The sequence below is a fragment of the Thermobia domestica genome, chromosome 1, assembly GCF_964235325.1.
Source record: "Thermobia domestica chromosome 1, izTheDome1.hap1.1, whole genome shotgun sequence".
NCBI classification, from domain to species: Eukaryota; Metazoa; Arthropoda; class Insecta; order Zygentoma; family Lepismatidae; genus Thermobia; species Thermobia domestica.
In genome coordinates, this window is record NC_137454.1 from 60,839,622 (window position 1) to 60,862,565 (window position 22,944).

A 22,944-nucleotide genomic window follows, 5' to 3' on the forward strand; every position below is an offset into this window, starting at 1 on the left:
ACATGGTATTAAGAAAACTTCAGTGTTAGTTTTTAATTTTTTAACATTGAACCCATTATCATCCCAAATTCATATTTTGCCAGGTGCTTTACAACAATATTATCTGTTCATGGAATTAATTTCAAAATTTTAAAATGTGTACTTTTTGAAAAATTTTGAAATAAAATTTTGATTTTGATTTTGAAAAAAAAATACTGTATTAGCCTATATGATGTTGTACACTACAGGTAAGGGCATGAATAATGCTGTAAAATGACACCTCAACCAACTCTCTAGCTCAATTAGGAGAGCCACAATTTCACTTCCGAACTACAATGAATATGCTATTTTGGGCAATTTTTTGAAACTTTATATAGTTTTATCTACAATACCGGTTGATATATAAAGATGAAATTTTGTAATTTTTCTGAGTCTATATGATAGTATCCCTATGCAAAATTTCATGACAATTTGAGATGGTAAGGTAAATTTGTTTTCAAATTGTGTTGATTTTACCTGGAACGGCTCATATATGAGATGGAAGAAAGACTACAAGGGCTCAATAGGAGCACCTTACGTTACACGGCGCACATCAAATCAATGTGTGCCAACATCAGTGTGATTGATATAATAATCAGCTAGACTCCGAGGTAGCATTGATGCATAAGTGAGATCTTTAAGATACCCCTCCAGAAAGAATCACATAGAATGATGTCGGGAGACCTTAAAGACAACTGGAAGATAGCCAGTCATTCGGGCTGTAGCGATCAATCCAACAGTGGGATACATTTCATTGAACCGTCCCCGAACTTTCGTAATAAATAAAGGGATTCGTCGCTTTGTTTCAAGGGGGGAATTCTGAATGTTTTTCACCACTATAAGCGATGGTGCCTATTGTTTGTGATCTTATAACGGGAAAACGGCAGAACAGTTCGAAATGAATTTTAGGACGTTATTTGTACCCATCTCGATCTAGGACTTTATCATATAACGTGGATTAGAGGGTGTATGCTAAGGGGATATGGGGGGGGGCTCAGTGGTAGAGCGTTCATCTCCGGTGCTTGGGGTCCCTGGTTCGATCCTAGCTCGCGCCGTGTGGAGTTTGTGGTGGACAAACATCGTGCTCGTGAGTTTTCTCGGGGTTGTCCTGTTTCCTCCCACTTCCTTCATTCCACCATTTCACTCATCTCTCATCACCACCGTCTCCTGTAGCCTAACCGGCATAACCATGGGACGTAAAACTTAAGAGATTTCATTTCATTTTTTCTAAGGGGATATGGAGGATTCAAAATTTAGGTGAAAAATAGAGAATCTCACGAGCCCCTAAAGTTAGAAAGATAAAACTCGGTATATAAACTCCTTATTGAAAATAAGCAGACAAGTGTTTAAGCAGCTTCGAAAATTTTGGTTTCAGGGAGGGGAAATGTGTATCTATATTTTAACCCTAGACATGGAATCGACGTTATCTGTTATGTTTAATCGCATCACGGTAAACCAAGTACTCATTTAAAATTAACTTTGGAACATAGTATCTATCTCAAACTGGATTTTTATCTTGTCACTTTGATTGAAGGGGGTGTATCATAAGGGAAGGTTCAAAATTTATGCCAAAGAAGAATATCTAATGGATTTTTATCATAACGCTTTCTTATCTTAAGAAGGAAAAAAAGGGGTTCAAATATTTTCCATAAATTTGTTCTTCCCATGTGAAGACGGCACCTCAACTAGTTAAAAATAATACGACTAAGGTATGCTGTTATGAAATAATTGAAGTGATAGTGATTTATTCCTGCACATTATTTATGTTGATTTGCGAAGATGTTTTCATAATTATGTTGAAGAGTACAGAATAATCTATATATACTTTAATTTCTTTATTATTTACATGATTTATCGTGTAATCTGTTACTGTTTCATGTTCCTGTATCATGATTTATATTTCTTTTAGTTCTTTGGATTTTGTGCCATGCTTGCATATGGAGTTGATGCATTTCTAAAATTCAAAGGCTGGCGAGCTGGTGATTTGGCCCAAGGAGAAAGATCAGTGGCAAAAACATCCAGTACTGTTACTTCACCAGCATACTGAGATGGCAAAGCGGACCATTGTATTTCATATATATACTTCAGAAAATCCATTGCTTTTCTGTTGCGTTGTCGTTTTCAATTTGATACCCTTGATGTTAATACTGTAACATATCCGTATGTCAAATGTAAAAATACCATTGATAAACATTTTTCACAAAATAATTTATATAACACATTTATTTTATAGGTAATTGAATTTGTATATAACTGCATTGACTCACCGTTATGATAAGCACTAATGAGATATATTTTATAATAAATATATTTATGCAAGTTACTGCTACCTTCTAACTTCCAAGTTAGCCTTTTTTCTTTCTTTCTGTAATAGCAGTTACACTGAACAATGTGTTCTAATGACACCAATAATAAATATTACACAAGGGAATGCTGATAAGTCATGAGATTTACTAAGAAATCAGTCATGAAACCATATAAACTTAAAAGCTATTGAAAAGCTGTTGTCTTAAAACTTTCTGCTGTTTTGTCACCTTTTTGTCAGCTTCTTCAGTCCTTTCGACAAACTTTGTAGTTGGGTTAAAACTATTGGTTTGTTGCTACTCTCGCATTACAAGAGAAAAGAAACTTCTTTCATTAACTTTCGTGCTTTTGTTGGGTGTTCAGATTTCCTGTCATGAATTTGAATTTTTCTGCCAGCTTTCCAAACCCGTGAACATATTCTTCCCCCCCAAAAATAATTCCCATAAGACCTCCCAGAAAGTCCTTCGTTGTCGATTTTGAAATAGTGTGTCTGAAATTGGACCAAGCCCCCCCCCCCCCCTCTTTTTTTTTTTAATGGTTCATATAAAGAACTTATCTGCAGGTGTAGCTTAACATTATGCCAAAGACATCGTTTGAAGTTTTCTTCCGGTCCACAGAAAAATTTAACCGCTTTGCGATATAAATTCTTTTGAAGTAAATTCCTCAGTGATCAGCAACAACTTTCCTGTGACTGAAAAAGGTTGATGGCATGCAACCCACTGTAATAGCGTATTTCTAATATAACACCTGAAGTTGTTGGAAGATAGGAAGAATGTAAAATTCAGGACTTATCATCAGCCCCTTACATGTTCTAAAGATTAGGTTAGAATAATATTGTTAACGGTTAGAGAATAACAGAGGACAATACTTATCAGAGACGCTAAATTTGTATGTATTCGGTGGTCCAATTTAAATTGTTAATGTATACTTTTCCCCCCTAGTTTGTTGAAATAGCTTAAGAAGTTTAGAATGTTGTAATATAAATTAATGAATTTAAACAAAGTTGTTGTATGTGGCTGTACCGTATTGTTGGTGTTGATTGTTATAGGGTTGTTGGACTTTCATGTCTAGAAGTTTTGCGTATGAAGTGTTTACTTTAGTTAGTTGCTGTACCCTGTAGAAGTGGAAAAAAGAAAGACCAACTTTTTTAAAAGAAATAATAATTTAATGTATTATAATAAGTTCTAATTATCTCATAAAAATGTTTATTTGTATGATTTAAGGTTATTGCATGTTTTTTTAAAGTTCTTTTGTGTATGATATGTTCAAAACAATTGCAATCTTTTCGGAAATTTAGAGAGACCTGTGTTTGTACCTTAATTAGAATCACAAGATTTAGAGTATTAATTTTTTTTCTCTCTCCGTCATTGTAATTTTTCAAGTCAAATTTTGCGGATTAGGAAAGAGAGAATTTCGTTAGTTTTGAATGCAGTTATGCATGAATTTGTCTCTTCGACAGAGAGGAATCCGAAATTGTTCGCAATCAGACCACTGTTGTTCATTGGTACGCGGTTCGTTCGTTCATATTGTCTCACAATAACAATAGCTTTGAGGATAAGATTCAAATAAAGCTATACTTTTTAGGGATGAGAAAAGGCAGATTAGTTTTCTTAATAGTTCTGAGGTACATCAACTTAAATATTCTATCTCACTTGATTTAAGCAATTTGTTCTCAGTTGTCTTTTCTGTTGTCAGTGTTCAAACAATTTTTTAGGATATGTTGTTCTCTTTTCAACAAGTATTTTGAATAATGTTATAGAAGTTTGTCTTAATTCTTGTACAAGAGCAACTCGAAATCTGCACATAAAGCATTTAATTCTACATATGCATTTTGTGTATTTATGTGTATTGTTTACATGTGTATGTTATTAATTTTTCGTCAAAACAATAAATCTCAGATTTTTTACACATTGGGAACCGTTGGGATTCCTCTCTGTATAATAATAAACTATTGACTGTTGTAAAAGATTAAGGAAACACTTGTTCTTAACATGCATTATTCTTTTTTTCATTATATTGATTTCCGATTATTTTGAACGGAAGAAAATGTATCCAGATTATTCCACATAGCCACATTTTATATATGTTCCGTATAATATAGCAGTAATTCTAAATTCTCCAGTTCAAATTACTACCACAAGCAAGAAGAAATTCACTCATATTTAGTAGCAGAGTTGGCTAGTTTAAACCATATTTTAAACGAAATTTTTGTTTCAAAAAACATTTTTTTTTCTTTTAAATGCCACAAATCGTGTGAACTTCATAATGAAATTTTCTCGTACTCAAACCATCTAGATCATCTACAAACCTAGGAAACATGAATATAAATGGCTAAGTGAAATCAAAAGAATTTTCTGCATATGCGTATGTATAAGTAGTGCAGAGCCAGATTGAACTCAAATGATTCGTATCTTTATTCACTTCTTTTAGCGATATAGAAATTTGAATTAAGTCGCTGTATTTCTACCTCAGTGAACTAACTTGGACTAAATTAGATCTTCTCTACTCTGTAGTCTTTGGAAATTATCCATTTATTTTAATAATGTATTTAACTCTGTGTATGATTTCACTTGTGCATTTATGTATCTTTTTTGTTTTTCTAAAGTGACTCTTAATATTCAGAAGTGTGCAAGATCAGTGACACGTATTTCTATCAGGTATCCTCCATGGATATGTCCGTAGCCTCGTCATTTTTGTAATCAAGGGGTTCCCCGTTCAAGACCCGATGAAGGGCAATTTCTCTCGGGTGCAAATCGAGTAGTGCGTTTGTCACTTTAAGCTCAGGATTGCCAGATTTTTCAAAGAGAAATAAGAAAGATTATCTTACATATGCTTTTACATTGTAAGACAGAATACCTTTGATTAGAAACCGGGGCAGTTTCATTACCATGCATAAAACAGAAAGTATATTACAATTTGCTGTGGGAGATCATGTAGCTCGGATTTCATGTTAACCTGTAAGTCCTCGTTTCATATAACCTTCGTGCTGAGAGAGACGCTACAATGAAACTCAAACAACCAAGTATATTTTGTGAATCTTTGTTGCCTTTATCTGTATTTTAGAAAAGATTACACATCCCAGATCCGTCTTTGTACGTTCAAAAAGTACAATGAAGTTCACAGTCATTTGTGGAGTTCAGCTTTTATTAGTTCTCAATAGCATCTGTTCTTGACATCAATGTATTACGATCGGTCGAAACTGCGATATGATGCAGACGATATTAACAGACGAAGGTTAAGATGCTAAACTTAATTATTCTTAATCATAAGGTTGGGAAGACGGCAAGATAGGAGGTAAAAATGCAAACACGACTTGTATTTTCTGTCTAAATCTTAAGTTATCGTTGGGTTACGTTTTTAACATATCACACTAACAAAATCGTATTAAAATATTCTAAAAATGTCCAGGATTGTGATTTCTTGTATTTATTAACAGACAGAAGAAATAGTTTTACGGGAAAAATAAAAACATATAACGTAAAACGTGCCAGAAAAACGTAAGATCTGGGAACCCTATTTAAGCTGTAACCCGTCCTTCATCCTTCACAACTCCGTTGTTGCATAAATACGTTAAGGCCAAACAAACTTATTTCCATCCATTTGTAATATAAATAAATAAAGGAAATTTATTTACCCCTTCTCCTTCCTCCCCCCAAAAAAAACTTTCTTTTATAACGTGGTTTTTGTCAACCCTGCTTGCTAGTGACTGATATCGGAATAAACTATACTTATGATAACACTTAAAAGGGAGGGATAGACCTAAGAAAAATTACTCTAAGATATTGAACGCAATGATATTAACTTACATCTTCATCTGTTCTGATTGGGTGCAAGTTTTTCCTTGTACATTAGAAAGTACAATTTACATTCAATAGTAGAGAGAGGAGTGATTTACAATCCTTATAATCTTACATAAAGAAATATTCGGATTTCCAGTGAATGTGGTGATTTTTTCTTTTTGCTTATCAAATGAGTTATTTTTTCTGCTATTGCAGAGCAAAATAAAAGTAACGGTATCGGTACGTATATAACTGTTATGAGGGGCCCCCGTGGCTTAGTGGTAGATCATTTACCTCTGGAATGTGAGGTCCCTGGTTCGATCCCAGCTCACGCCGAGTGAGTTTTGTGGTGAATAAACAGTGTGCATGAATTTTCAGAGGTTCTCCCGTTTCCTCCCACTTTCTGCATTTCACCAATTCACTCATACCCATCAACACAGTCTCCTGTAAGCTACACGGCATAATCGTGAAACAAAACTGGAAGATCCATTCCATTTATAAATAAGGGAACATTGAAAGAAGGCACTTCAAGATTAATGCCTCGAGAGTTAGGAGGGGGAGGGGAGATACAGGACAAAAAACATAAAAATGCTGGAGGCGGACACATTGAATGGTAAGCTGAAATGTTGCGATAGAAGAATGTACAGTTGTAATGTAAAGTGTGGAAGTAACGAGATACATAGAAAAAGATAAGTTCTCCTTGCTGGCCTAGTGGGTAGCGTGTTCTCTTTTGGTGCACGTGGTTCAGAGTTCGATTTTCGGTGGGAGAGCAGATTACGGTGATTCGAATTTCATCTTAACTACAGGTCCACGTCTCATATAGCCTTGCTGAAAATGGACGTGAAACTTCTATAAACAAGAAGCTAGAATGGAGCAGTGAAAAAGAAGGTAGAGACAAATACATATATGAAGTAAAGTGGGGAAAATAAAAATAATCTGAAACGTAACAAAGAGGAAAAAAGGTTACAGCTGGTTTAGTCTAGGCAGAGAGTTCAGTTACATTTATGCGTTCTATCTCTTTCTGAGAAAATAAAATTAATTTGGATCAAATACAGCCACGAAACATTTGGTCAAAAGTTGACTTGTAATGGTCTGTGTGTTAAGGTACAGGTAAGTAAGGAATCTGGGTTTTGCATGAGTAACGATATTGAAGATATGAGAGAAGTTCGCATTTCTGATATGGTTACAGGAATGGCAATAACCACTTAAATCTACTATTTTTAGATGAGACAGATTAAAACTGTTATAAAATCAACAAATTATTAAATTTATTTTGTGGAATTTACAAATAGACGGGCTGTTTACATATTAATTTATTATTCATGTTATCATGATGAGGCGTTCGTTAGAATATTTATGTATTTTGCTGTTTCTTGTATCTCCTCAGTATTAGTAATTTAAAAAGAAAACTCGAAAATATGACTACAATTCTGTTGATCACGAATTCTTTAAAGATCTCATTCGTGAAGTACATATTTACAAGCAGATGGTAAAGTGTTCATGTTTATATCGTACATAAGAATATACTGTCTATATTTCTGATAAGACTTCTTGATGTTATTGGAATGTAATCTGTATATTGTGCACGAAAAATAAAAAATAAATGTATAAAGTTTAACTGAAAACAATCGTATGACTATGTTTGTAGTGTACTCATATATATTTATCGATCTTATATATAATTGTGTGTGTGTGTGTGTGTAGATTTCGAAATTCGAGAATAAAAAAAGTACTTACATGATATTCATTACATTCGTGTTTGATGCCTTAAATGTTAGAATAATTCAAATTGTATTGTAGATGCAATCAACGAATTGCAACTGTATAAAAAATCTAAACTGAAAGTGTTCACTGTTTCTGTGTTCATAAAATAAAACAGTTGAGTATGATTTTTAAAGAAATACCAGTGCGTATCACTGAAACCTGAGTACGATTTTTTTTTGTTAGGTATTAAAAATACATTAAAAGCCTTTTAATTGTAAGTTTATTTATTTTGAAATGTCTTGGAAGTATTTGTTTTTATTATTTTTAATGTTTGTACTTTTTATATTTTTAATGTGCACTTTGTTCTGCCTAAACATGTATGCGATCGTACAATTGTAAATTTTTTGTTTTTGAAGGAATGTTTTTTTTTTTCACGTTTTTGTGAAGCGAGGTACGCAGGTAAGTTATTTTTGCATATTTTTTCTTTTGTTGTTTTTGTGTTGTATTGCACTGAAAATTTTAGAAACTCAGGCAGTTGATCGTTTAAAATGTCAAATAGTAATCTGTTTAGTTTGGTACCAAGTAAATCATTATTGGATTATTCTATTGCGCAAACTGTTGCTCTGATTATCTATACTTATTTATACTCCGTCGTGACTAAGTAATTAACATTCCCTTCTTGCTGGAGATGTGGGTTTAATACCCAGAAAGAGCTCGCGTGGTTCTCATCCCTCGTTCAGTCCTAGTTAGGTCTAATCTAACTTCGTTTGTTGCAAAAAGAAAAAAGAAACCGATAGTCTGTATCTAATGCTTATTTGAGCATGATTGTATAAGCTAAGTTATAGCATAATATAACCATAAAATATTTTTATAACATTTCTGTACAGCACACGAGTGCGAACTTCTTTTCAGTGTAGTTCCGATTTGTTAATTTCAACTTAATTTGAAATGTTTATTAGTTTCGCTACTTAAGTCTATTCTACATATATTTTAACTTCATTGTTGTAATGAACGAATTATCAAGCCATAAGTTCAGTAAGTAAAACAGCTGCTAGGCAGTAACATCGTAAATCTGATGTGTTTTAGTAGTAATACGTGTGAGAATCTTATACAATAAGTTAAGACAACGAATTATATACATTTGTATTATATGTGTATGTGTCTTGTTCGTGTGTATAAATATTGAGAGAATATTATAGATAATTTCAAAATTAAGGTTTCCGAATTCAAGCAGTCAAATATTTTGGTTTTAATTTAGTGTTGTACATATCTAGCACAATCTATTTGTGAAACAAAACTGAAATATCTCTCTTGTAATATATCGAATATATCATTCTGTTGATTGGCTTGTGCAACATAATTATTTGTATATAATAAAGCAAGTATAAAACAAGATTCAGCATTTGTACAAAATAAACAGGATTTTACTATAATAAAGCCAGTTAAGTGGATAAGAGAGAGATATAATCTGTGAATAATCTCATTTGAGAATTATAAAAGATCGGATTATATATATTTTTTTAAAAATATTTTTACGTGGTCATCTGATCTTGTCCTGTATGTTCATAGTCTTCCCCTTAGCCAAAATTGAGCGATGTAAAACTGTTTATCACATATTATATGTTGCCTCAAACCAACATTAAATGCTATTTTCACTTATATCGAAAGTACCTGTTTGAAGACTACTAACGTAAAAGAATTTATTTCATGAGTCGAACTGTTTTCTTACTCTGTAATTTGTGATTGCTATTAATTTGTTTTATGGTTATAATCTTACCTGTTTAGTTTTATTGTGGTTCATTAATAAGATCCAAAATACTTTTTTTTTCGTGTAATGTTTGATTGGCTTGATAAATTTCTTCAGAGTTGAAGTTAATTTATATTATTTTCTTGGATTTTTTAAAATCGCGTTTTGAATTATTCAGTAAACAAGTGTATTAGTTCCAGCATTATCTAGTATCATTTCATGTTCACTGCCAAATTAGATTGGTGCATTTACTATTTTATGTCCCCTGTTGTAATATTACTAAGATAATTACTGCTTATGTAAGCTGCACTGGCTTTATATTGAAACATAAAAATATTATTTCTTCGAACACATTTGTCAATATTTACACTGGTGCTATCTGTTATCTTGTTAAATCCATTTTTGATATTTTGATTATTGTGTTTTTAAGTAACATTCGATTTCAATTTACTTCAATAGTTGAAAGTTTCTCTCTCTCTCCTTATATTTTGTTCGCATTTTGTATATTATAATCATAGAGGAAACTTAATTTAAAAGTAGAAAGAGACATTGTATGTTGTTCTGTTTTGAACATCTGAAATAATAATAATAATAATTCTTATGTCATTTTCTAGTGAAAAGTGAAGCCCTATTTTTCTTTCTTAAACGTATAACAGTTATAATGTATTCATATTGAAAAACTACATGATTTTCAGCTCCTAAGTAGTAAGTTTTGAAACAATTTTCAAATCACAAGAATAGTATTCGCTTATAAAGAATTGAAACATTGTTTACGGATACGTTTGTGTGTCGGAGGTTCTAGTTGGAGTTATTTATCAATAGGATTTAACAAATCAACCTATATATGTCATTCAATATAAGTAAGTTTTAGTGTAAATATACCAGATTCAGAAAAATACTAAAATATTGCAACACGTAATAATAATAATCATGTCTGTGCTCATTTTCTTTATTCAGTTACTTTGTGTTTTCTGCAGACCGTGTCATATCAGAAGAGAAAATAGTGAACGATTGCTGGTTCAAAATTGAATGATCATATATTATTTTTATAAAGTATAAAATAAAAGAGTATAGTTATCTATAACGTATTCAGTTAACTGCATCATTGGCTTTCCAGTTGTTTGAATATTACTTGTATAATTCCTTTAAGACAAGTAACATTGCACTCTGTTTGGTACTTCAAAGTAAACATTATATATATATATATATATATATATATATATATATATATACTGTTTATTGAAATATTCATTATTTTTGAACCAGTTTTATGATTAAGGGTCCAAAAATTGAATATCAATATTTTCTAATTGCATTATGAAGTGCTTATATAATTAAACTTGATTTGTATAGTAAACTTTTTAGTTGAAGATAAATTGGCAATCGAACTATATGTAAGTAATATGCATCACAGATTACGCTTATTCCTTTGTTCGTTTTTCGTTGGAGTGTAGTGTTCTTCTCTTTAAGTATCCATATAATCTATTTAGCATTATAATTGCTGTGAGATTAGGGATCATCTGAGAGGTGTGTTTAATTACAAATGATTTGTACATAATGAATAGTATATTTTCGTATGTAATCACATATACAGCTCTGTAAATATATATGCCACTTTACGTTTGAGTTGAGATTGGTATCATTGAAATATAAACATGGGATAAATGAATATTTGTCTATTTCGTATTAGTTGTAGCTCATTTAGCTTCATTATATGCTGTACAATTCTTAAGAATAACTACCGTTATATGTTCGTCTTTTGTATATGTATAATGTCTTCATCATCATCGTTTACCAATTTGCTTATGTCTGGATTTTGAGAGAACATCGTAGGAATACAAATAATTGAAGAAGCAATTGATTGGATAAATTTAAGCCTTTTTTTAAAAAAATACCAAAATGGCATGTTAGTTTACAATCACTATTGGAGATAAGTATTTCCCTACTGTAGAGCAATACTTCTGACAGTATAGTTAAAAATTGCATAAAGAGAATTAAGCAGACGTGAGCGTTAATCACAGTGAAGCAAATGACAGCAGATACCTTGTTTTCATACAATTCTTTCCGACAGTTACTTAAATTAGTTGTATCGCAATTCACAGCGTGCTCCTAAGTGATGCATTACGTTTTCAGTAAGCGTGACATATTGATGTGCATTCAAGGTATTATGATCTGAATACCTGGTTAGGATCGCGTATATTCGTATTGAGGATAAACAGTTTCTTGCGGCATATTTCAGTAAAAATTCAGTTGCTCCATCCAGCTATGAATAAGTAGGTGCTACTCAAACTGTATAACTGGAGATTTCAATCAACGTAACACGCTAACGGAAATAGGACTCGCTTTTTAGGGAAACTAAGTGTAATATAATTTAAGCTTCAAGCGTACTATAAAACAAAGTTGTCATTGTATTTGAATTGTTGTTTAATCCTGCGTAATATAACTGCCCATTTATGAACATGTAAATTATGCAATGTTAATCCTAACTCAGATACCGAACACTCATTTTTGGCAGCGCTAAAGCACTAAGAAGCTCAGCTTTTCATATTTTTGTTTTCCTCAATGTCTTGAAAATTGTAAGAACAAACAAAAACGAATCCACAGAATTGATATAGTTATACAGTACAGTTCAATTTTCCAATTTCCTTATCAAATGCCGTATTGGTCCTGCAAGCAGCTTTATACGATTCTTCTTGCCTGGATCGGACAGGATTGTAGAAATAAGGCATCATTGTTAATCAGTATGTCATCAGTATTGTATTGGAATTGATTTTTTTTTTAAATGTATATTTTTATCAATACATAGTTTTAAATGATACATACTATATTGTTACAAACATCAATATCAGTTTAGCCAAATTGTGATAAATTCATTGATCATTAGTTTCTCCCACGAGTACACATGATTCGAATATCACGGATTAAACTGTATATCCACTTCTCATGTAGCATTGGAAACAAAAAGGTGCAGTTAATCAATCGTTAATGGTGAGTTTTACGACAAAAAGCTTAGTGGTTGTGAACAAAATACATACCTAAGTTAAACGTAAGGCTTGTTTATTTTATGTAATCTTCGGTGTTCATTTATCTCTATTAGAAACTATATTTGGCTGCGTATCATCGTGGTTAACTTCACACATTTTAACATATAATTTCATGCCTGTCATAGGTTTCATTGTCCTAATTCTCATGTATTCAATTCAAATAATGTACTGAAATTAAATTTTATAATTATGTAGCTTTGATATAAATAAAATCGGACCTTCAGATTTTAAAAACGTATGATTGAATAGTAATACCAGCTGTCACATTGAAAACAAAATTGGTCACTACATATCTGTTAAAGAGCTTTCGCTACAGTAAATATAATTAAATCTTAAATCCATAATAAGGAACTGAAAAATACAAGAAAATTGAGGCTCACGTTTAATTCTGTGTCGTGTATAGAAAACAGTACAGTATTTTTCAAAGAAACTTGGATAATCAGGGCTTCAGCAGGACTGCACATTAATGAAAGCCCTAAATTTAGCAGTTAAATTTGTTTAATGATGATTATTATTATTGAAATAGTTAATATAATATTGTAACAGATGTGAGACAGTTAAATCTACAGTATGAGAAGGTGCAAATTATTCAGATTTCTATATTTGGATACCTTTTAATGTATAATGAATTTTTATGTTTATTAAAAGATGTATTTTTATATCATAAAGTATCTTTTTGGCTTTGTATGTTGTGCAACTTACACCATACCACAGACAAGTATGTGGAAGTAATATGTATTATTCCATATACGCATAATAATTGTTAAATATATTTCCTGTGTAATAAACATGTTCTTTCTTTTCTTTTGAATCTCCTCGCCAGACACGATTTCATGATAATTGTGACGGAAACAAGTAATTAATTGAGAATTGAGAAGTTTTTAATTAAATAGCGCATAATTTACGTTCTAAATACTTCAACTGTATTGCTGTTTTGAGAGTAGGTACAAAAAATTTTGAAATGAGATCATCACCTTAATTTAAAGTTACTATCCCTACAATTTCGTTGTGTATGCTGAGGAGATACGAGGTAATTCCAGACGTTTCAGTAGAAAATTAGAAAAGTAAGTTAATAGATGGATCCCAGTTTTAAGATCCCTGGCTTCACTTGTAACCACAGATGGAAAAGCTTCAGTACACTTAACTTAAGAATTATCTTTCATTCAACGACCATGAACTACATTCGTCTACCCTGTAATAATTCCTTCAACAATGCTTGTTGCAACGGTTTGGAATGTTCGGCCATTTTCTTTTATTTCTTTCCATTCTTATGGTGCTCTATTGTGATAGTTGCACTACCTTTCTAATTAGTTGATGAATCACATATTCGTATCTTCTTCAAAGCACATGCTCAAATACAATTTTTGGTTATGGATGCGTTAAAATGTTAAATAATACTTTTGATAAAGTGGATAGTTCCAAATATCTAGGATCAATATTAACACAGGAAAATCATATTCACGAAGAAATTAAATGTCGACTAAAAGCAGGGAATTCTTGTTACTATTCGGTTCAAAATCTCTTGTCGCGAATTCTGTCGAGGAATTTGAAGTTTAAAATATATAAAACGATGATTATGCCTGTTGTTCTGTATGGTTGCGAAACATGGTCGCTTACTCTAAGGGAAGAACATAGACTACAAGATTATGAGACAAATATTCGGACCGAAGAGGAATGGGAATGGGGAATGGCGGAAACTTCATAACGAGGAACTACATAATTTATACGGTTTACCCAACATTGTTAGGGTTGTCAAGTGTAGGAGGCTTAGATAAGCAGGTTATGTAGGTAGAATGGAAGAAAGTAGAAACGCTTTCAAAGTCTTGACTGGAAGACCATTGGGAAGACCTAGGCGCTATTTTGCCTAATATCCGTCTAGTAATAACTGAGACGAATTTGCTCTAATTTCAGTAATAAATATTTCAGTAGTAACCTTATAATATGGTATAACTTGCTTGTCCCGAAAAGAAAAATCCAAAAGAGGTTTACTTTGATAGTGAATTTCTTCCCAACGATTTACTTAAAAGGAGTCGAGCTACTTGGTACGGATTTCATAAATCTATCCTCAAAATTACAGATAGAATAGTTTACCTTTGGATGTAAGTTTTTCCCGATAACCTTCGCAAAAACAACTCAGGAGATGTTTGTTGTTCATATTTAATAAATAAATGTAACATAAATAACCTAATGGCATAATTCCATCATCCTGAAAATTTAGGAGTGGTATGTCACTTTTGGGAATAAGTTTTACCCTGCGACTTTCTCAAGAACAACTCAGGCGATTTTGTTCATATTTAATAAAAAATATTTCATGAAAACAGTAACAACATAGCACAACTCGTTTGTTCTGAAAAGATCCACAAGCGATAGTTTATTCTTGGGGGTGACGTTTTCGACGACTGTCTCAGAAATTATTCAGACGCTTTTGCTCATAGTTCACATACAATTATTTCCTTAATAATTGTATTATATGGCATAAGTTATTAGTAACGGAAATATGACTAATGGGTACTTTACTTTTGGGCCTAAAATTTCTTCGAACAATTTTTTCCAAAAACCATTTTATTCGTATTTTCCAAATAAATGTTTTAGTAACAGCTGCAGCCTAACACGAGTCAGTTTAAGAAATTCGAGAGAGAAAGTTGAGTGTGTATGTTCCGTACCCTTTCTTAAATATATTTTTAAATGTTACACCTAATCACAATCTTCCTAACAAAATTGAAACTTCTTTTTAAATGTGCCTTGTGACCAAATGATTCAAGTGCGTTGGTTCTGGATTTGATTCCCGGTTAGAGCTAGTGTATTTTCATCCAACGTTAAGGCATAGATGACACGTTGGTGGAAAAAAAAGAAGTGTTAAGTAAGTCTAACCAAGGGAATAATACAATGTTACGAAATTATCGAAGAAACGTTGCTAATATTAGGTAGGTGCAACTTGAATGTCCAACCGATGATTATCACTTGCAAAGGTAAAAAGGGAAAAATACAATACCAGATTAATCAGTGGTCTCTAGGTAAAGCTATCTTACTAAGAATTGATTTTATCCAAAAAATGTTGTAATCGCTGGGCGACGTGTTAGGAAAATACAGTGGGTGAGAGAGAGGCTCCCTACCCTTCGATTTAGAAATACGGTTCGCGAGAATTTTATTTTAAAAAATAATACTCCAAATCATGTATAGTCCTTCCTTTGAGGGCGAGAAGAAGTTCGTATGTAGGTTTGCATTGAAATGAACATTAGAACACAATATTTGTTGAACATTGCTGAGGGCTTGCGAACAGGTTTGCAGTGCAGTTCACAGGGTTCGATATTGTAACGATTCTAGTGAACTCCTGAGCCTTCGCCACTGTACACTATGAGTTAAATTCGTGCTTAATTTAAACTCTATTTGTTTAAATTTAAAGACCGTTATCACCTGTGCACCACGGGCAACACTCGCCAGCAATACTTTTATTTTCGCCTTTGTTTAAGCCTCATAAATGTCTTTGTTCATAAATTTCTGTGTGTATAGTTTTGCATATACGTGGCATGGAAATTAAATATGACTTCTACGCCATACGTATCTAATTACATACACACCTATAGAATGAACAGAACAAACTTGGAATATATTTTTTGTGTATTAAAAATTACACACGCAGTGCTGCACGGGAGAGCCGTATGTATGGAATTCCATACACATGGCAGTCAACGTGTTAAGACATGTATAAAAACTACTGTATACAGACAGCTGATCTATGGAAGAATCGTTGATAATAATAATAATAAACAGAAAACGAAACGATCATTTACATAATTTATAAACATAAGTTAACATTTATTAACGCATGTAAGTGCAATGGACTTAAGTTATTTCTCTCTCTCTCTGAACGCAACAGCTCCTATTGTGCCAAGGCGTAGAAGAGAACTTGTGGCACTCATAACTTTGGGGTGGTGTGCGGTCAGCACTGTTGTAGGTATATGCTCAATACCAAACTGCACCTACATCTGTAAAAATCATACTTTGAGCAAAATCTGCACATGGAGCTTTTTGAAGGCTCAACGGTATGCACTTCAATGTAACTCCTCAAAGGATGATATATACTATCTATGATTTGAAGTATAAAACCCTTCCCTACTTACAATATTATCCTAATTTCTATCGTCGATTACTGTCTTTTCTTGTATTTCAGTAACTTCTTGGCAGGGTAACTCTAGCCAGAGACTGCTGACTAAACCTGGTATTGTAGATTTCATTTTTTTATCCTTTGAAAGTGATTTATTAAGATGGACATTTCAGTCGCTCCAACCTCTTTTAAATAATATATCCTTAATATCTTCCTAAGATATTAATATCCTTAATATCTTCTATGCTTTGTTTGAGTGATTGATTCATTTGGTTTGGTTTATATAACACTCCTTTTATACGCCGATTTGTTATCTATACTTTAACGTGGGAATCGGATTTCGGACTATGTACTTAAGCCGCTTTGCTACAAGAGGCACATGGGAGTTTTTCTTTCGATTTCCTTAGGAATATTGCGAATGATATGACTTTTAAAACAATGTTTAAAAAATAATACACATCGACACACAAGATGATATCTAGGAAATATATTGAATTGTTTTTAATTTGTTCTCACGCTACCAAAACAGTACTTATGTTTTTCTTTTCCACCCTTTTAATATAAGCATTTCATACTATTGTCTGTTCTAGGATGATACAATTCTAATTCATGTATATGCTATCTTTGAAAATATAGTAGAGTTTCGCTTATCCGACATAAACAGGCAGGCAGAACGCCGGATAATATGGATGTGTTAAGAAAAGACCTATTAAAAGTAAAACTATGATATAGAATAATTTTACATATTACGCATCTAATAATCATGTTTTATAACATATAAATGCACTGCACTGAATCATGAGGTCCTGGGCGCTTTCCCCTTCCCAAACTTAAGCACTTTTTAATAAACTTGCTTTTACCCTTTTGAGGTTCTTTTATATCAATTTACTTCGAGTCAATGTCCAAACTTCGGGCAATGTGTTGTTGTCTTGTTATAATTCTAAGAACATACCGTAATGCCATGATTCCAGCTGGAATTAAAGAACACTTTTAAATAGGATTAACATTTCGTTTCCGTTTTGTTTATAGCTTTAATGTATTAGAACGAAACACTAATTGCCGTCTTTCTATTTTTATGTGATACGTAGCAGACAGTTTTCCTTAGTTATAGTATGTCTCTCAAATATGTTTTATTTTGTTTGTGCTACAATGCAGTTTGTTCAAAGTAAACCGGTTTATAAATGAAAATTATGAAAAGTTTAAGAGAAATACAGAACTATTGCATTATTATTATTATTATTATTATTATTATTATTATTATTAGTAGTAGTAGTAGTAGTGATATTTTATTGATATTTTAAAACATTAGAATTACGTGCTTACGAGGATTCGTATGGGGACTCCTCCGAAAAGAACACCTGGATACTTGTCTGCACTGAATGATAGACATACAAGGCATAGGGTAAACGGGCGCGCTAGGCGATAGATTCCAGAGCATCAAAAAATAGATTAAGACCACAACTTGCAGTTCTTCTTACCGATTGATGCTATTTTTTATCTGCAATGATATGTCAGATAATACGGTATGTGCAATAAACGAAGGTCGGATAAGCGAGACCATGGTGTATTGGTGTTTCACGCACCTAAACCTGTAAAATATTTGTATAAAAAATAACTCACTCCCTAGCTAAATTTATGAGTATGGTCGCACACCTTACCTTATAAAGTATAGTCTTATAAAGAAAATATATATTTTAGCTAAAAGCTAAAGAGAAACCAATTTCAATAATTTGCTAAAGTTTTTTTTTTAATGATGGCAAACTTGCCATTTCATCACCATAAATCACGTTTAATAGTAAGATGTCTTTTTCTGTCTGCATATTTCCTTCACTTTCATTTTCAAAAGAGGATGAGAGAAGAAGTTATACAACAGCATAAATTGAAAACAATAGCTATTAACAATAGTACTCTAATCCTGGATAAATACGTCACTAAAGGAAAATATCAATAAGTTATTTCCTTATTATATTGCTTTGCTTCTTATTAACATGAAAATTATACACTTCTCTTTATGTTTTGTAAAAAAAAAAGGGGGAGGGAATGGGATTCGTTCTGGTGTCAAAATAGTATAAGAACTACTAGTCCACCACGCTACCCACCTAACCACGGGAACTGCTTTTCGCTTGTTCCCTTTTTCTTAACAAATAAATGCTAATAGCCATGGCCCATGTCACTTCCAATCTCAAGACAAGACATTACCTGTTTGTTTCTATATTTCCGTATGACATCTTGGTTACAGAAGCTAATTTATATTTTGCAGACAATCTAGACACTAGGTTTAAGCCAATAAATGCAATATTTTACTCCACTTCCCAGTTCGTTCATTCAACTCCCCGACTGCCAATTTGAAATTCCCTGCGCAATCGTGCTGTGCTACTGCAAAAATCCCTCGAAAGCATGATTGCCAGTATACGCAAAACTGAGCATAATTTTGTTTTTGGCTTATATTTTTATTATTTTATTATACTATTTGGAAATGTCTCCTTAGATGGATTGCTTTCTATTATCTCCACTTACTAATAACATAATTTTATCCATAAATGTAATGAAAATGGAGTAAAGGCGAAAATTCGTGAGTTACAGTATACGCGCTTTTTTTTTTTTTTTTTTTTTTTTTAGCATGGGGGTACATCATATGAAAGTACTTCAGTAGAAAGTGTAACTAGAAGAAACAAGTAATAATTAAAGATAGTGAATTGAATCGCTATCCCAGCGCAGTGAAAACGACGTTGGATAGATTGTTACGTTAACGCGCGCGCGGCGCTTCTGTGTATTGGGACGTTAATATGAACGATGGGCTGCGAGCTTTTACTTAATAACAATGAATACAGCCAAATTCACCATAGGATTAGATAAAGTTACTCGACTGTTATCACTAATGAGTTAAAAAAAACTCTACAGGAGAACCAGACAGTTATGGAAGTATAGTAACACGGAGCACATTGGCATACAATGAGTTTATCATGTGCAACCTAACCACTATTTCTTCCGACACAGCATTACATTTTGCACACGGGGCACGTGCCCTGTTTGTCTAGAATGCGATAAGAAACTTATTTCGGCGTTAAGGGTACATATATATTTTTCAGGGGTGGATTCCTTATGGGTAGACAAGCAAAAAAAATTCACATGACTATATGCCGGGAAATGCTGAGCCACCTGACGGTGTGAAATAGTTACATTATGGTCACCCATCAATGTGACCCAATTTAAACCTCAATAACTCAGCCCCTAATTAAGCTATGAAGATAATTTTAGTATCAATACGTTACTGAAGGACGACACTTTTCGCCGATATGCATTTTATGTATGTGAAAGGTACCACGGCGACCGGGTAAAGGTAAAGTACGTAATTTTTCGTTTTTTGCATCAGAATTTTGGGGATGGCATTCATTTTCCCTTAGGGGTACACTCATAAAAATTGGTATGTGAACCAATGAAGTAGTTTACTATATGAAAATACCCTGTGTGTACTTGTTGTGTAGAAGTCTTATATGAAGCCGTCCTGAAAATAAATGTAATTTTCAAACTGAGACTCAAAAAATTGGCCATCTTTGCCCTCCCCCTCCTTCCTCATATAAGCAACAAGTACACATACAGGCTATTACCATATAGTGGACTACTTCGTTGCTTCACATACCATTTTTTGTGAGTGTACCCCCAAGGGGGAAGGAATGTTATCAAAATCCTGATGTAAAAAACAAAAAACACGTACTTTATCCTCTCCCATCCGCCGTGGTATCCCCCACGTACACCAAATGCATATCTGGGAAAAGCTTCGTCCTTCAGGAACACATTGATACCAAAGTTACCTTCCTAGTTTAATTAGAGTCTGTTATTGAGGTTTAAATTGAGTCAATTTTATGAGTGACCAAAATGTGACTATTTCACACCTTCAGGCGGCTCGTTGGCCGTAACTCTGTAACGATGCATTTCTCGGCATATGGTCAATATGAATTTTTTTTGCTTGTCTACTCATAAGGAATGTACCCTTGAAATTTTGCCGTACTTTTTTGTTACACCCTGCATATATATATAAGTATATATATATACCGGTACCGTATATCTTTCTTTAAGTAATAAGTAAAAACTGTTGTGGCTCCTATTGAAACGTTTGAATTGCGAGCGGTGTGGGCAAAAAAATTTTTAACAAATTACTTTTTTTTCTTTCTTTCAAATCGACAACACTATTGATTTAATAGGGCGACGCGTCGTTTATTTATTTCCAACACTTTCCTTTCTTCTTGTTCTTCGGCGCCCTCTTGCTATCAGCGCCCTGGGCAATCGCCCCGCTCCCCCCCCTAGCTACGACTCTGCTTATGGTATACTCACACCTTGATCAACGTTGTGACTTTGCATACAAAAAGTTTATAAATAAAATGTTAAATGGTCTTCTGAATGATAGTGAAATTTTCTGTTACGTTGGTAAGATGTAGCTATAGTGTAATACACCTGCTATATTAATTTTCAAATTTCCAACTCAACTATGAACTTAACTTGTCCGTCGATTTCCGGAGTCTTTCGTGTTCTTGATTGATATAATATCAGTGACGACGCCAGAGGGGGGGCAAGGGGGGCGAGCGCCCCCCTAGTAGCTACTTCTGCCCCCCTGACTGTCACCTAGACTGCCCCCCCAGACTTCCACAATCTTTAAACATTCTATATGCAGTATTTTATATCAGTATCATAACCAATCTCATTGTCAAATTGTAGTCTTAACTTTCCATGCATTTACTATGTGGCAGATTAGTCTTCAAGCTTTCTTCTTTGAGCATCTGGGTATGCACGCATATTTCTGTTTTCTAATTTAGCGCTTTTTGAGGTAAATTTTAGTTATACTTCCTTCTTATGATTTTTAATTATTGTGCCTAGCGAACAATAGTAGATTTGGTCGACTTGTTTTCTTCTCATTGGATCAACTTCGATTGGAAACAACAGAAAGGTAAAACCAGTTACGTAACTTGTTTGTATTTATCCAGGTTTGAAGTTTTCAGTTTCATATTTTGTTTTATTTAAAGGTTCTATACTTCTTTTTTCTGAAACATTATTCTTGGCTTTCAATATTCAGAGGATGTGCTTATAACAGCTTAGTTTACAACTACCAGGACTTAATTTTTGAAGGGGATAAAAAGAGTTTTGTTTTCCCTTCCTGCAAATGATAATAATAAATTTATGGAATTAAATTGATTCCCAATAAAACGTATTCTCAGAGTGCTAATCTTTAGTTAGTAATTGGTTTATTCTAGTGCTCCCTTACTTATTTTGTTTCAAAGTACTCACGTGATGTCTACCATATTGACTAGGAACTGCTAAAAAATTCGTAGCCCAACCCAGGAGTGCACGTGGAATTGTGAAGCTTTACTTCGTCTACACTTCCCCCGCGAGTCAATATACTACCTTGTACAGTGCTCCAGTTTTTGCAGAAAAGTTTAAAAAAATCTGGAGATTTCCTCACACCAAAGCTCGTAGTACTACCCCTATCAAATCTAAAATGGCGTCCTTTCAAGTGTTATTTAAGTTTGGGAAATAAGTACACGTAATAGTTAGACGGAGCTAAATCTGCGGAATAAGAATGATCTAAACATTGAAATCCTAGGTTATGCAATGTCAGTTGTGTTCGCAGGGGGCTTGATGGACAGGTGTATTCTCCTGAAGGAACATAATTCCTTTCTTTTCATTTTCCGCAGCGTTGAACTTTGAATTTTTCTTTCAGTTTTGTAAGTATTGTAGAGATTCTGGATTAAATATCTGACCATTGCGGAGGTAGCCTATGAGTACGACCCCATACTTATCCCAGAAGAATGTTGCAAACAGTTTCTCAATCTACTTCTGTGTCTTGAACTTCTTGGGGCGATGGAGAAATGAGTGCTACTACTCCATTGACTGTTGTTTCGATTCTGGATCATACTGGTACAACCATATTTCATCTATGGTTACTATTCATCAGCGAAATTGATCAGCATTACGGTCAAATTGGAAGAAGACTTCTCTTAATGCCGTTACTCTTTTATTCTTCTGACATATTTTGGGAACCCTTTATGTCGAGAACTTGAGCATACCCAAGCCATTCTGAATTATGCCACCGACGAGTTCCAAAGAAATGCCCACACAAGTTTTGCTGAGAAGGTAAAAACTGAGAAAGCGGGATGCAGCCAGACCTGAGACTATAATATGTATATCGTGCGTTTACTATACACTTTAAAAACTATAGAAATAATAGCTTAAATTATTTTTGTCATTCAA

General features: G+C 33.3%; 1 protein-coding gene across 5 annotated transcripts in view; it reads left to right on the plus strand.

Moving 5' to 3' along the window:
• Positions 1–13,386, plus strand: part of LOC145685234 (plasmolipin-like) — a 34,151-nt gene extending 20,765 nt beyond the window's left edge. For all 5 annotated transcript variants that reach the window (XM_081757609.1, XM_081757598.1, XM_081757601.1 and 2 more), the window contains exon 5: positions 1,928–13,386. In XM_081757609.1, the coding sequence (XP_081613735.1) occupies positions 1,928–2,065 (138 nt within the window). In that variant the 3' untranslated portion in view covers positions 2,066–13,386. The remainder of the gene's footprint in view (positions 1–1,927) is intronic.
• Positions 13,387–22,944: the final 9,558 nt, after the last annotated feature.